The following is a 16,751-nucleotide window of genomic DNA, read 5'->3' on the forward strand; positions in this document are numbered from 1 at the left end:
TTTTCCTGCCAATTTCAGGCTCTTGCGCCCCTACACTTTTACCGGAGAAGAATAATGAATAATAAACTAGAACTGCAAGCAGTTATCAACGGGTTCCAAGCCCCCAGCGCCAGTCGCCCACCCGGCCCCGCCCTCACCTTCGCCAGTCCTCACGCGGTCCCGCCCCAAAAACACGTTCTCCCGCCGGCGTCCCGTCAGCTCACTTCAACCGGCGCAATGAAAGTAACACTCAGGATACGTCATTAAACCTGCAAATCCTATACACATCTTTCAGAGGCATGGCTGACTTCTCAATCGTGATTACAATGGAATTCCACTGTTTCCTTATTAAAGAACGTGAAGATTTAATGAGTGAGATTATCAAACAATAATCTATACATCAACAGAATATTACAAACAACATAAATACTTGATAATGTCTTTAGATTTAATTGATTTTCAACAAAAACAATGAGTTTCATTTTGTGACTTACTGACCAAATGTTTCAAAAAATCATGAAAAATACATAACTCATCATAAAATTACCAAAATATTCTCACATGGCAGTGTTGACATGTGGAATAATATGATGTTGTTTTTAAATCAGTAGACTCAAAGCTTTTTTGAAGAAAAATCAGTAAATATAACTGTAAGGGTCACAGTCAAAATTAAAATATTCATAAAAAAATAGTGCTACTTTCTAAAATTTATAGAAAAATCTCAGATCACCATAGGTACATGTTGAATGTTGTAATTGGTTTATATTTACTGTATACCTAAAAAACTTTCTAACAAAAATTAATTACGTTGTTGTCCAACTATACAGAAAAACTGGCAAAAAGTTAAAAAATCATTAAAAATCAATGCTTTCGTACAAAAATCTCAAAATATTCCGAGATTGCCTCTGTGATGTGAGAATTCTTTTTATATTTTTGTTGGGGTCATAAATGTAAAATTGTACCTACAATAAAATAATATTTGCGTTAGTTGCTGTAGACAAAAATATGTCCTATAATTAAACACAAGGGGGAGCTCAAATCAAGACGACATTTTTTTTTTTTTTCATAAACCACCTAAGAGTGAACTTTATGGCAAATGTCAAGAAGATTGTGAAAACAGAATTTGCGCTACAATTGCTAGCCTAAAAATGTATTTTTGTAAATTTAAAGCGCAAACATCTTCGTGGAGCTGCGGTTTTCAATATCTAAGCTCATGGCTATCCAGTTAACATAATCTGGAAAACGTAGCTTCTTACATGAAAATAATGATTTTTAGGAAATTTTTCAAATTTGAAATTTTAAATGATCATAAACCACGCCCACATTGATCAATCATTACCATATTGATAATGTAGTCTTAAGACTCTACAATGATGACAACCACTAAGTTTCGTGCAGATCCATTTAACCAGGTCAGCAGTATAATGTATTGCTATTTATAGCGCCCCCTATTGTTTAATCAAGGTGAAAATCAAGACATACACTTGAATTGACCTTAGGTTTGACTGTTATGAACAGCTTTGAAAAATGTCCAAATATTTTGAAGTTATGCTAAAAAAACTTTTTCATTCCCCAAAAAATATTTAAAAAATTCATATTTAAAAAAGTAAGAAAATTATCCAAAATCCCTTCAGATCGTTTGGTCAGCCGCTCCTCCTCTCTTGTCAGGCAAAGTTGTGATGTGATTGGGTTTGACGGCCGGGAGGAGTTAACGAAAGTACGTTTGACTTACTATGCAAATTTCTACTGATTAGCATAAGTTTAAAACATTTTTTAAAATACTCATCTTAATTTGACTGAGTCAATGAACATACTGGATGAGACCATTTGCTTGTTTACCAAAATATTGAGGAGAAAAATGCCAAAAACATTTTTGGGGTACAACAGCGCCAACTATTGGACAAACTTCAAACTTTTTTCTGTGATTGTAGATGTCACTATGACTGATATAATTTGTAACTTTCTGTATAGAATATGTATTTTTCATCAGTTAAAGGGCAAAAAATTTTAAAGCCTATAAGCCACGCCCACTTTTTAATCATTTTCAAAATATAGCTTAAGGGTCCAATGATTAACATATGTGCCAAGTTCTGTGGAAATCCATCAAGCCGTTTAGCTCAAACTAACTTTTTGACTCTTTAGCGCCCCCTTTTGGTGAATCCAAACAAAATGGGGAAGGTAGGGCTTACCGCTCATACTTCATAAGGGTCTAGAGTCTCATCACTTTATCTTGAGATATGGTGAAGATATCATCAATTAGCACATGTGCTAGCTAGCGCACTGATTTTGACATGGTGTCATTAGCCCAATTTTGAATATTTCTGCGTTTTTCTGCATCACAACAACTTATCTTAGTCCATAGATCATATGTACGAAGTTTGAAGTTGATTCGACGAAAAATGACGAATAGGTGATTAAAACTAAGCTTTGCATTTTTTGCGATCTAGCAAAAAATCTAGTTAGGCGGAAATGGGCGTGGCCAATACAAAAAAGATGGGGAATCATCCAAGGATCATGGACATATAAAGTTTTTGACTGTAGGACCTACGGTTTGGGAGCTAGTAGCTGAAACGTGTTGACCTCCGCAATAGCGCCACCTAGGTGACGCGGGGTCCAAATTTTTGAATCTGAGTAGCGGTCAGGATTTTCTATCAGACTGCCATGTCAGATTTTCCCTGACAATTTCAGGCTCTTGCGCCCATATAGTTTTAGCGGAGAAGAATAATAATAAATAATAAATAATGAAAAATCCGTAGAAAAACAATAGGGTTCCCTGCCCTTTGGGCTTGGAACCCTAATAATGAAAAATCCGTAGAAAAACAATAGGGTTCCCTGCCCTTTGGGCTTGGAACCCTAACTAGAACTGCAAGCAGTTATCAACGGGTTCCAAGCCCCCAGCGCCAGTCGCCCATCCGCCCCGCCCTCAACTTCGCCAGTCCTCACGCGGTCCCGCCCCAAAAACACGTTCTCCCGCCGGCGTCCCGTCAGCTCACTTCAACCGGCGCAATGAAAGTAACACTCAGGATACGTCATTAAACCTGCAAAGCCTATACACATATCTTTCAGAGGCATGGCTGACTTCTCAACCGTGATTACAATGGAATTCCACTGTTTCCTTATTAAAGAACGTGAAGATTTAATGAGTGAGATTATCAAACAATGATCTATACATCAACAGAATATTACAAATAACATAAATACTTGATAATGTCTTTAGATTTAAAAGATTTTCAACAAAAACTACGAGTTTCATTTTGTGACTTACTGACCAAATGTTTTAAAAAATCATGAAAAATACATAAATCATCCTAAAATTACCAAAATATTCTCACATGGCAGTGTTAACATGCGGAATAATATGATGTTGTTTTTAAATCAGTAGACTCAAAGCTTTTTTGAAGAAAAATTGGGAAATATAACTATAAAGGTCACAACAAAAATTCAAATATTCATAAAAAAATAGTGCTACTTTCTAAAATTAGGAGAAAAATCTCAGATCACCATAGGTACATGTGGAATGTTGTAAATGGCTTATATTTACTGTATACCTAAAAAAAACTTTCTAACAAAAATTAATTACGTTGTTGTCCAACTATACAGAAAAACTGGTAAAAAGTTAAAAATTCATTAAAAATCTATGCTTTTGTACAGAAATCTCAAAATATTCCCAGGTTGCCTCTGTGATGTGAGAATTCTTCTTATATTTTTGTTGGGGTCATAAATGTAAAACTGTACTTACAATAAAATAATATTTGCATTAGTGGCTGTAGACAAAAATATGTCCTACAATTAAACACAAGGGGGAGCTCAAATCAATACGACATTTTTTTTCTTTCATAAACCACTTAAGAGTGAACTTTGTGGCAAATTACAAGAAGATTGTGAGAACAGAATTTGCGCTACAATTGCTAGCCTAAAAATGTATTTTTGTAAATTTAAAGCGCAAACATCTTCGTGGAGCTGCGGTTTTCAATATCTAAGCTCATGGCTATCCAGTTAACATAATCTGGAAAACGTAGCTTCTTACATGAAAATAATGATTTTTAGGAAATTTTTCAAATTTGAAATTTTAAATGATCATAAACCACGCCCACATTGATCAATCATTACCATATTGATAATGTAGTCTTAAGACTCTACAATGATGACAACCACTAAGTTTCGTGCAGATCCATTTAACCAGGTCAGCAGTATAATGTATTGCTATTTATAGCGCCCCCTATTGTTTAATCAAGGTGAAAATTAAGACATACACTTGAATTGACGTTAGGTTTGACTGTTATGAACAGCTTTGAAAAATGTCCAAATATTTTGAAGTTATGCTAAAAAAACTTTTTCATTCCCAAAAAAATATTTAAAAAATTCATATTTAAAAAAGTAAGAAAATTATCCAAAATCCCTTCAGATCGTTTGGTCAGCCGCTCCTCCTCTCTTGTCAGGCAAAGTTGTGATGTGATTGGGTTTGACGGCCGGGAGGAGTTAACGAAAGTACGTTTGACTTACTATGCAAATTTCTACTAATTAGCATAAGTTTAAAACATTTTTTAAAATACTCATCTTAATTTGACTGAGTCAATGAACATACTGGATGAGACCATTTGCTTGTTTACTAAAATATTGAGGAGAAACATGCCAAAAACATTTTTGGGGTACAACAGCGCCAACTATTGGACAAACTTCAAACTTTTTTCTGTGATTGTAGATGTCACTATGACTGATATGATTTGTAACTTTCTGTATAGAATATGTATTTTTCATCAGTTAAAGGGCAAAAATTTTTAAAGCCTATAAGCCACGCCCACTTTTTAATCATTTTCAAAATATAGCTTAAGGGTCCAATGATTAACATATGTGCCAAGTTCTGTGGAAATCCATCAAGCCGTTTAGCTCAAACTAACTTTTTGACTCTTTAGCGCCCCCTATTGGTGAATCCAAACAAAATGGGGAAGGTAGGGCTTACCGCTCATACTTCATAAGGGTCTAGAGTCTCATCACTTTATCTTGAGATATGGTGAAGATATCATCAATTAGCACATGTGCTAGCTAGCGCACTGATTTTGACATGGTGTCATTAGCCCAATTTTCAATATTTCTGCGTTTTTCTGCATCACAACAACTTATCTTAGTCCATAGATCATATGTACGAAGTTTGAAGTTGATTCGACGAAAAATGACGAATAGGTGATTAAAACTAAGTTTTGCATTTTTTGCGATCTAGCAAAAAATCTAGTTAGGCGGAAATGGGCGTGGCCAATACAAAAAAGATGGGGAATCATCCAAGGATCATGTACATATAAAGTTTTTGACTGTAGGACCTACGGTTTGGGAGCTAGTAGCTGAAACGTGTTGACCTCCGCAATAGCGCCACCTAGGTGACGCGGGGACCAAATTTTCGAATCTCAGTAGCGGTCAGGATTTTCTATCAGACTGCCATGTCAGATTTTCCCTGGCAATTTCAGGCTCTTGCGCCCATATACTTTTAGCGGAGAAGAATAATAATAAATAATAAATAATAAATAATAATGAAAAATCCGTAGAAAAACAATAGGGTTCCCTGCCCTTTGGGCTTGGAACCCTAATAAATAATGAAAAATCCGTAGAAAAACAATAGGGTTCCCTGCCCTTTGGGCTTGGAACCCTAATAACTAGAACTGCAAGCAGTTATCAACGGGTTCCAAGCCCCCAGCGCCAGTCGCCCACCCGCCCCGCCCTCAACTTCGCCAGTCCTCACGCGGTCCCGCCCCAAAAACACGTTCTCCCGCCGGCGTCCCGTCAGCTCACTTCAACCGGCGCAATGAAAGTAACACTCAGGATACGTCATTAAACCTGCAAAGCCTATACACATATCTTTCAGAGGCATGGCTGACTTCTCAACCGTGATTACAATGGAATTCCACTGTTTCCTTATTAAAGAACGTGAAGATTTAATGAGTGAGATTATCAAACAATGATCTATACATCAACAGAATATTACAAATAACATAAATACTTGATAATGTCTTTAGATTTAAAAGATTTTCAACAAAAACTACGAGTTTCATTTTGTGACTTACTGACCAAATGTTTTAAAAAATCATGAAAAATACATAAATCATCCTAAAATTACCAAAATATTCTCACATGGCAGTGTTAACATGCGGAATAATATGATGTTGTTTTTAAATCAGTAGACTCAAAGCTTTTTTGAAGAAAAATTGGGAAATATAACTATAAAGGTCACAACAAAAATTCAAATATTCATAAAAAAATAGTGCTACTTTCTAAAATTAGGAGAAAAATCTCAGATCACCATAGGTACATGTGGAATGTTGTAAATGGCTTATATTTACTGTATACCTAAAAAAAACTTTCTAACAAAAATTAATTACGTTGTTGTCCAACTATACAGAAAAACTGGTAAAAAGTTAAAAATTCATTAAAAATCTATGCTTTTGTACAGAAATCTCAAAATATTCCCAGGTTGCCTCTGTGATGTGAGAATTCTTCTTATATTTTTGTTGGGGTCATAAATGTAAAACTGTACTTACAATAAAATAATATTTGCATTAGTGGCTGTAGACAAAAATATGTCCTACAATTAAACACAAGGGGGAGCTCAAATCAATACGACATTTTTTTTCTTTCATAAACCACCTAAGAGTGAACTTTGTGGCAAATTACAAGAAGATTGTGAGAACAGAATTTGCGCTACAATTGCTAGCCTAAAAATGTATTTTTGTAAATTTAAAGCGCAAACATCTTCGTGGAGCTGCGGTTTTCAATATCTAAGCTCATGGCTATCCAGTTAACATAATCTGGAAAACGTAGCTTCTTACATGAAAATAATGATTTTTAGGAAATTTTTCAAATTTGAAATTTTAAATGATCATAAACCACGCCCACATTGATCAATCATTACCATATTGATAATGTAGTCTTAAGACTCTACAATGATGACAACCACTAAGTTTCGTGCAGATCCATTTAACCAGGTCAGCAGTATAATGTATTGCTATTTATAGCGCCCCCTATTGTTTAATCAAGGTGAAAATTAAGACATACACTTGAATTGACGTTAGGTTTGACTGTTATGAACAGCTTTGAAAAATGTCCAAATATTTTGAAGTTATGCTAAAAAAACTTTTTAATTCCCAAAAAAATATTTAAAAAATTCATATTTAAAAAAGTAAGAAAATTATCCAAAATCCCTTCAGATCGTTTGGTCAGCCGCTCCCCCTCTCTTGTCAGGCAAAGTTGTGATGTGATTGGGTTTGACGGCCGGGAGGAGTTAACGAAAGTACGTTTGACTTACTATGCAAATTTCTACTAATTAGCATAAGTTTAAAACATTTTTTAAAATACTCATCTTAATTTGACTGAGTCAATGAACATACTGGATGAGACCATTTGCTTGTTTACTAAAATATTGAGGAGAAACATGCCAAAAACATTTTTGGGGTACAACAGCGCCAACTATTGGACAAACTTCAAACTTTTTTCTGTGATTGTAGATGTCACTATGACTGATATGATTTGTAACTTTCTGTATAGAATATGTATTTTTCATCAGTTAAAGGGCAAAAATTTTTAAAGCCTATAAGCCACGCCCACTTTTTAATCATTTTCAAAATATAGCTTAAGGGTCCAATGATTAACATATGTGCCAAGTTCTGTGGAAATCCATCAAGCCGTTTAGCTCAAACTAACTTTTTGACTCTTTAGCGCCCCCTTTTGGTGAATCCAAACAAAATGGGGAAGGTAGGGCTTACCGCTCATACTTCATAAGGGTCTAGAGTCTCATCACTTTATCTTGAGATATGGTGAAGATATCATCAATTAGCACATGTGCTAGCTAGCGCACTGATTTTGACATGGTGTCATTAGCCCAATTTTCAATATTTCTGCGTTTTTCTGCATCACAACAACTTATCTTAGTCCATAGATCATATGTACGAAGTTTGAAGTTGATTCGACGAAAAATGACGAATAGGTGATTAAAACTAAGTTTTGCATTTTTTGCGATCTAGCAAAAAATCTAGTTAGGCGGAAATGGGCGTGGCCAATACAAAAAAGATGGGGAATCATCCAAGGATCATGTACATATAAAGTTTTTGACTGTAGGACCTACGGTTTGGGAGCTAGTAGCTGAAACGTGTTGACCTCCGCAATAGCGCCACCTAGGTGACGCGGGGACCAAATTTTCGAATCTGAGTAGCGGTCAGGATTTTCTATCAGACTGCCATGTCAGATTTTCCCTGGCAATTTCAGGCTCTTGCGCCCATATACTTTTAGCGGAGAAGAATAATAATAAATAATAAATAATAAATAATAATGAAAAATCCGTAGAAAAACAACAGGGTTCCCTGCCCTTTGGGCTTGGAACCCTAATAATAAATAATAAATAATAATGAAAAATCCGTAGAAAAACAATAGGGTTCCCTGCCCTTTGGGCTTGGAACCCTAATAAATAGTCTCCTACACCTATCTTCTTCATTAGCTTCTGATAGAAAATAGATGGTGACTTGCTAGGATTAGAAAATCCTCACAGATCTACATCACACTTTGAATTAACATTCATGAACTCACCCATCTTGAATGACGACAGGGAAGGCTGTTCTTGTTTTAACGTCCAGGAATCAGCAGCAGACGTCTCGGCTAATTTAAGCTAACTGTTAGTAACTTCACTTCACGGCAGAAGCTCCTTCAGACTTGTGTTATTTGTGGAGATAAATATCCATGTTGCAAGTCAGTGGTAGAGTTGCATTGCTGGTATTCAATCTGGGGCAAGATGCCCACATTTCAGGTAAAAGACTCCAAATTCTGTCGTCTGAAGCGCAACTGTGCCGGTTGAGACGGGTTTGTGGGCGTTTTTGTGTCCTGCTTCCTGCCTACAAGGCATTCATTCATTCTAGAGTCTACTGCAAATGTATTGATTAAACGAGTAATCCACACCTTTAGTAATATATAAGTGCATTTGACCCTCTCATGAGTTTTTTTCTTTAAAGGTATGATAAAGGTTTGAATGTTGTAAAAAAGTATGTTCCATCTCTAAATTTTTTTTTATCAACAAAGTAAATATTCTGAAGTAAAATCAACTGAGGCGTTATTTAATAAAACCCTCAATTTCGCTTTGTTTCTTTTTGTCGTACTTGATTATTTTGCACATTTGAGTTTTGTTCATTTATCCACCAAAGATTCACGTGTCACCCTTTTCCTGTTGTCACTTGTGTCCATTTGAGTGTCCCCAGCTAACCCCTCCCCCACTGACGCAGCTGATGTAGCTATAACCTAATTTTAGTTTATGAGGTGTGGGACCACTGGGTGCTACCCTAGCTGCAATTTTAGACAAGGAAGCTAGGAACAGCGTTCCTCACGGGGCTCCTATCTGTCGTAATTATCTCATTGTCAGGGGTTGGACAGGGGGCTCGGACCTCACCGGTTTCCTCCAGCTTCCCTTGGCTCCTCACGTGCACACAGAGAGGGGTGCCCAGAGGCCCGGCATACAGGCTGACATGGGCTGACAGAACCTTCGTCGCTGCACTGCTATTGGACAGATTCGATCCCACTGAGTAAATTGTTATCTAATGCATACTGTCGAGTGTGATGAGATCTAGGCTAACATCAGAGAGAACAGCACAACCCACTTTGTTCAGTTTTAACATTAAAAGAGTCCCTTTAGTTTCGGGTTTGATATCTTCAAGATTCGGTTTAAGAAACCTAAATTAACCCTCTTTTATCACTGAGTCTATTATTCATTTGTAATCCTCCTCATCTCTACTGAATATGTTTTATTGAGTCTGTTTGTGAGATCAGCTCTCAGTAGCGGCTGCTCAGTCGTTCAGCCTCTCTGAATGATTCAGGTTTCATCGTGACAGCTTTCAGACATCTCAGCAGCCTTGTTTCATCTGTGTTTGTTATGAACCGTGGCTCACTCAGCAGGCAGTTTTCTGTAACCTCTGTTGATGTTGTCTCTAATCTGTGTTCCCCACATCAAAAGCAGACATCCCTCCCCCCCTGTTGCACTCACCTCATCCTCTCCAGCCAGCCTCTGTCACACACAGCTGTCTCTGTTTCTCCTGCCCACCACTGTCAGGTTGTATCTGCTTGTGCCTTTCTAGTCTTTTGATCACATCTTCCTGGACAGAAAAAGCCTCTTTGGGGTTATTTAATTTATATATAAAATCAGTTTTCTACTTTAACTTGCACAAATCTAAAATTCATGCCATGCTGTGGATTACTAGTACATGAAAAATAGCAAACCAAGGTCGTTCCTAGTAAGTTTTAGTAAAAAATAAAAGTGGAGGGTTTTAAAGATGAACATTTATTAAATGAAGTTGATATTCTATGATGATTTCCAGGTCTGCATTTATTTCCACTCCATTGAAACCCCCTAAGATCACTCACGTTTTACATTTGTTGGCTTGCCTTTGTACGTCAGAGGAAGAACCAGAGGATTTTGCATTATCTATCACTCTTTGTTACATCACATATCCAATATTTCTGCTTATTGCTCTGTAGCAATTATAACATATTAATTACGACCAATAAGATGTGATGATTCCATATAAATATGAAATATCAATCTGATTGATCTTTGAATGTTTAATCAGAAGATTCTAGGGTTCTTTGCTTCTTTAGGGACCATAAACACACTTCGTATTAATTCAGACAGAGTCAAGTATATAGTTTATAAAATGAATTTAATTCTTTTCCTAAACTAATAATTTATACATGAAAATATATGAATAATGAGATGTGACGTGGCGGATGTGCGGTGTTGTGAGGGAAGCTAGATGGTGTAGCAATCGTTCTTTGAATCTGAGAGAAATTGTGACATCTGGGTGTAAAAGAACGTGTTGTTTGGTTCTAAACTAGAGTTGTTTATGAAAAACGGCATCAGACGCAATTTGTCTTGCCAAGTCTACCCACCCTTGGTGTGGAGGTTCTCATTTGATCCAGGGGGTCGTGCGGGTCACTGCAGGTGGAGTGAACCTCTGTTATCAGGAACCCGTAGCCAGTTCCGATAAGACACGTCCAGTCTGACATCCCTCGAGGTGAAGGCAGGAAGCTGGAATGCTTATTTGCGTCTAAGGAGGATGTTTGCTTGGCTCTTAGAAGAGCCGGTTATCTGGTATCAGCTGCTGAATTGCAGAGAGGCTTTTGACAGGAGGTCAAAGGAGAAGATGGTTTCAAAAATGCTTCTTTCCCGATTTGGCCGAATTGAGGGTCAGCGGGAAACTGAATTATTCGGAAAGTAAGTCTTGTTTTAATAAACTATTTTGTTATGATTTCTGGCCAAGTTTGGCCAATCAGAATTTGACATGTTTCTGAGTATTTACCAACATCCCTCAGAAAGCCACGCCCTCCTCAGATACAAAGATGTTTTAAACACTGTGAATGAGAACGATCAAAACCTTATGTGAGGTGCACCTTAACCTAATGAGTATCTTATTGTAATGTGTATGAGTGTAAACAATGATCCATCCATTCCATCCATTTTCATCCGCTTATCCGGAGTCGGGTCGCGGGGGCAGTAGCCTATGGCGAGAGGCCCAGACATCCCTCTCCCCAGCCACTTGGGCCAGCTCCTCCAGGGGAATCCCAAGGCGTTCCCTGGCCAGGTGGAGACATAGTCCCTCCACCGTGTCCTGGGTCTACCTTCAGGCCTCCTCCCGGTTGGACGTGCCCGAAAAACCTCACCAGGAAGGCGTCCAGGAGGCATCCTGACCAGATGCCCGAGCCACCTCAACTGGCTCCTCTCGATGTGGAGGAGCAGTGGTTCTACTCCGAGCCCCTCCCAGATGACCGAGTTTCTCACCCTATCTCTAAGGGAGAGCCCAGCCACTCTGCAGAGAAAACTCATTTCGGCCGCTTGTATCCGTGATCTCGTTCTTTCGGTCACTACCCAAAGCTCATGATGACCATAGGTGAGGGTAGGAACGTAGATCGACTGGTAAATCGAGAGCTTCGCCTTCTGACTCAGCTCTCTCTTCACCACGACAGACCGGTACAACGCCTGCATCACTGCAGATGCAGCACCAATCCACCTATCAATCTCACGCTCCAGTTTTCCCTCACTCGTGAACAAGGCCCCGAGATACTTAAAACTCCTCCACTTGGGGCAGGACCTCATCCCTGACCCGAAGAAGGCATTCTACCCTTTTCCGAATCAAGACCATGGTCTCAGATTTAGAGGGGCTGATTCTCATCCCAGCTGCTTCACACTCGGCTGCGAACCATTCCAGCGAAAGCTGAAGATCACTTTCTGATGAAGCCAACAGGACCACATCATCTGCAAAAAGCAGAGACCTGATCCTCAGGCCACCAAAACGGATGCCTTCAACACCTTGGCTGTGCCTAGAAATGATGTCCATAAAGGTTATGAATAGAATCGGTGACAAAGGGCAGCCTTGGCGGAGTCCAACTCTCACTGGGAACAAGCTTGACTTACTGCCGGCAATGCAGACCAAGCTCTGACACCGGTCATACAGGGACCTAACAGCCCATATCAGAGGGCCTGGTACCCCATACTCTCGCAGTACCCCCCACAGAGCCCCCCGAGGGACGCGGTCCAACACCTTCTCCAAATCCACAAAACACATGTAGATTGGTTGGGTAAATTCCCACGCACCCTCCAGGATCCCCCTAAGGGTATAGAGCTGGTCCAGTGTTCCACAGCCAGGACGAAAACCACATAGCTCCTCCTGAATCTGAGGTTCAACAATCCGATGGACCCTCCTCTCGAGAACCCCTGAATAGACCTTACTTTATGGGAGCTTCGGAGCGGTGCTGACAGTGCCTGAAGCGATGCAAAGAAACTATCAGAACATGATGAGACATCCAGACAAATATTCACAGACAATAGCGTAATCCTAGAGACAAGTATTAGTGGCTTGAACGACCAAAACAGTAGCAATCATCCGGCGAAGTGTGGTGTCTTCATCCTCCCTTTAACCCTGCCCTGATTATTGACGATTCAGTCCAGCTGGTGCTTCTCAGCCTCTCCCACCTGAAAGAAGGCTCAGAAATTGTTTATGGAGTGAGAGGGCTCACCACGGCTCATGACATAAAACAAGTGTTCCAGGTCCTGCAGCAGCAAAGTAACCCCAGACCATCACACTGCCACTGCCATGTTTAACTGTGACGTTCTTATTCTTACTGCAGGTTTAACAGGACCTTCTAAAAAAAATCCACCTTTGTCTCATCAGTCCACAGAATATTATTCCTGATACCAGCTAGCAGAAAATTTCTATCTGCTCACAATTTGTTCTAGGTTAATTTGTTCTTGAATGTTTTTGGAGTAGGGCATGGCGCGTTGCATCTGATGTCTTGTCTTTTCAATATCTGCTGTCCAAATGAGAAATATGGCCACATGAAAAATTGTTAAGTTTACATATGGCCAGATTGGGTTTGGATAGCTGACAAATGAAATGATCCTTTGAAAATTGACTTTTGTATTTACTTGGGTTTTCTGATGTGAAAATGTTAAGATTTAAAGAAATGCTAAAGCAGAACAACTCTAGAAGGAAGCAAGTGCTTTTTCAAAGCACTGCACATCAATCAAACCACAGGGAGCCCGTGTATAACTGTTAAAACAATAATCAGGACAAGATGTCTTTTATCTCATTAGACCATCTATCCTCTGTAAATCTACATCCTAAAAGGCCTGCTAATCACACCTCACAATATTCCCATAGTGACCTCACAGCTGAGCTCTTAGACTATACATAGTGTTTCACCCTCTCAAGTGTGCTTCTCCTCACAGTTTAGCCGGACACATTTGAGCTGTCCTTTGAAGAGCCCATCAACACTGTTGTAGTTTCATATCAGAAGCCCCTCCCCTCGTTTCCCTGAGCTTACACGATACACGTGCAAGCCTGCGCTGCATTTTTATTTAAAGTGAAAAATTGACTCTTCAAAGTTTTTTTCTCCCTTTGATGTGCTTTGTTGCTCTGTCAGTGAGACATTCTTCAGTCCTGTCTACTCATTACATATCAATGTTTTTACGTGATGCCCAAATTGGCCCTATGAATTGATTGGAAATACTGTTTCTTATGCTATAATAATGACCGTGAAGTTGGAACCTAATCTGCATCTTTAAGCCAACCACACACCAGTTTATCCAGAGCAATAAAAAGCTCATGGACAAAGCTATATAAGGGCCATTTTCTGTTTGTTTATAACCCTCACGGGCACCACAAAGAAATGCTTGCAGGGTCATAGTTCGGCTCCTGTTGGCCTTGTTGGATTGTCAATATGTTTGAACTAAACCACTGTCATTCTGAAGCACTCAAGAACATAACATGTTCAGGAGAATGGGTGGAAGAGTTTGTCAGGACCCTTTGCTGTTCACATATTCACTAATCAGCGTCTTCTCAGCTTTGTTGGTTGATCATGTCTATCTACATGGATTCAAGCCAGAATTAGAGAAAAACAATATAGAATGAAGTAGAAACCAAACTGCACATTGTTGTTGAGGATTGGGTGGAAGATCTCCACAGGAAGACAAACACATTTTATGGATGTTTGAGTTTTTGTACACCAACCTCCAAGAACATTTCTGAAATATTTCAGGTTTGCTCTGCATGGTAATGAAAGGCTGGAGACCATATGTGATTGCTTTGTTTTTGTTTTAGCATCCTAGCACATTTGGCCCAAAAACACTTGTCTAGCGCCACAATTGACATTTACACTTTCAAGGCAGAAACATCACTACATTTTAATGACTTTAATTGTTCTTCTAATTTTTCTTTTTTCATTTGTGTCAGGTTTGTGATCAGTCATGACAAAATCATACGAATTCAACTGGCAGAAGCATCTGCCCGAGTTCATGCAAGAAGGGACCTCCTTCGACAGGTTTGATGAGGTAAATACCATGCTTTTCTACTCCAATGATTACGGTAATGTCTTTCCCTGGGTCGTGGACATAGTTATTTTTGGGGGGGGGGGGGGGGGGCACGATGGGATGACCTATTCACCCACCCCCCACCACACACACATACATACATGCACTTTTTCCAAAGTCTATTTTTGTCCCCTGCACTTTTTACTGTGCAGCCAAGCCAACTTTATGTCATGGTCTGCGTCCTGCGTCTCCCTCATGTGTCTCCTTGTGTTCTCCATCCCTCTCTAGGTTTCCCTCATGTGTCTCCTTGTGTTCTCCATCCCTCTCTAGGTTTCCCTTATGTGTCTCCTTGTGCTCCTCATGTGTCTCCTTGTCTGCATCCCTCCTCATGTGCCTCCTTGTGTTCCCCAGGCCACTCCAGGTTTTTTCCCCTTAGGTGTTCCCCCCAGGTTTCAGCGTCCGTGTGTCCCCAGCCCCCTCCAGGCTCTCTAGTGGGCCATTCCCATCTGTACCGGGTCGGCCCGGGCTGGGTAGCCCCAGTCGGCCCCAGCCTGGCCCGGTTGATACCACACATCCTTTTCTTAAGTCCATGTGGGCTGATTCTACCCTCCAATCAGAGGTTTGCTCTAATGGAAGGTGTGAATTTGCTGTCAGCAGTGGGTGTGTTGGCCCTGGTCGGCCTGAAGCAGACCCCCTCGAGAAGAGGGCTGAGAATGAGCCTTGGTTGGCCCGGAAAAATACCAGGCCACCCAGATATGTAAACAACCTACGCTACCTGGCCCGGGCCGACCCGGTACAGATGGGAATGGCCCATTGGTTTCCCTTACGTTTTTCCTCAGACACCTTTTGTCATTAGTCTTCTGTTAAGCGTTTTATCTAGTCTGTTTTCTCCCTCTAGCTCATTTTGCTCCCTTCCCCATTTTTAGGTCTGGCTCCCTCCCCTGCTCCGTTGTGCTCTTCCTCTGTTTATTGGTCTCACCTGTGCACAGTTCCCTAATCACCCAGCCCTTGTGTATATAACCCTGTCTGTGGTTGTTGGTCCATTGTTTGTGTCAGCGTTGTCTCGCACCCTCTCTAGGTATTTGGAATTTCTCTAGGTCTCTTGTGTTTTTGGATGTTCCCAGGGTTTGATTCTTGGATTCTTGGAAATTTGGTTTTTGGCTTCCAGCCCTTTGGATTTACCCCTAAATAAAGGATTTTTACGTTTTCACTACTCCTGCCTTGTGTCATCCTGAGTCTGCATCTTGGGTCCTAACCTCCCCCAACTCACAACGTGACACTTTATTTATATAGCACCTTACAACAGTATAGACCTGACCAAAGTGCTTCACAAAATTAAAATGCATTAAAACAATACACAACATAATACATATAATAAATAAAAACTAAAACTTCATTGGAACTAAAAGACTCTCATGCTGAGTTAAAAGCCAAATCATAAAAACAAGTTTTCAAAAGAGATTTAAAACCAGACAGAGAAGATGCTGACCTAATGCTCAAAGGCAGCGCATTCCAGAGCCTAGGGGCTGCTGCAGAAAAAGCACCGTCACCTCTGAGCGTACGTCTCGTTCTTGGTAGTTCCAGGAGCATCCTGTCAGCCGACTTCAGAGGCCGTGCAGGGGAATGAAAAACCAACAGCTCAGAGAGGTAATCTGGAGCAAGGCCATGCAAAGATTTCAAAGCCCATAAAAGTACCTTGTACTGGATTCTAAAACGAACAGGCAGCCAATGCAGTGAGGCCAAGACAGGAGTAACATGCTCCATCTTTCTCATCCCAGTTAACAAATTTGCAGCAGCATTCTGCACCAACTGAAGACGTGAAAGGTTTGACTGAGTAACGCCAACGTACAAGAATTACAGTAATCAAGCCACGATGTAATAAAAGCATGAATTACTGTTTCAAAATCCTTTTTTGATAGCAGATTCCTAACCTTGGCTATCCGTCTTA

At 39.8% G+C, this 16,751-nt stretch overlaps 1 protein-coding gene across 3 annotated transcripts in view; it reads left to right on the top strand.

Annotated features, from left to right (window-relative positions):
* LOC107378065 (1-phosphatidylinositol 4,5-bisphosphate phosphodiesterase beta-4) overlaps positions 1-16,751 on the top strand; it is a 226,862-nt gene that overhangs the window by 159,921 nt on the left and 50,190 nt on the right. For all 3 annotated transcript variants that reach the window (XM_054748429.2, XM_054748432.2, XM_054748431.2), the window contains exon 4: positions 14,727-14,824. In XM_054748429.2, coding sequence (XP_054604404.2) covers positions 14,741-14,824 — 84 coding nt within the window. In that variant the 5' untranslated portion in view covers positions 14,727-14,740. The remainder of the gene's footprint in view (positions 1-14,726; positions 14,825-16,751) is intronic.

The sequence above is a fragment of the Nothobranchius furzeri genome, chromosome 2, assembly GCF_043380555.1.
Source record: "Nothobranchius furzeri strain GRZ-AD chromosome 2, NfurGRZ-RIMD1, whole genome shotgun sequence".
In the NCBI taxonomy this organism is placed as follows: domain Eukaryota; kingdom Metazoa; phylum Chordata; class Actinopteri; order Cyprinodontiformes; family Nothobranchiidae; genus Nothobranchius; species Nothobranchius furzeri.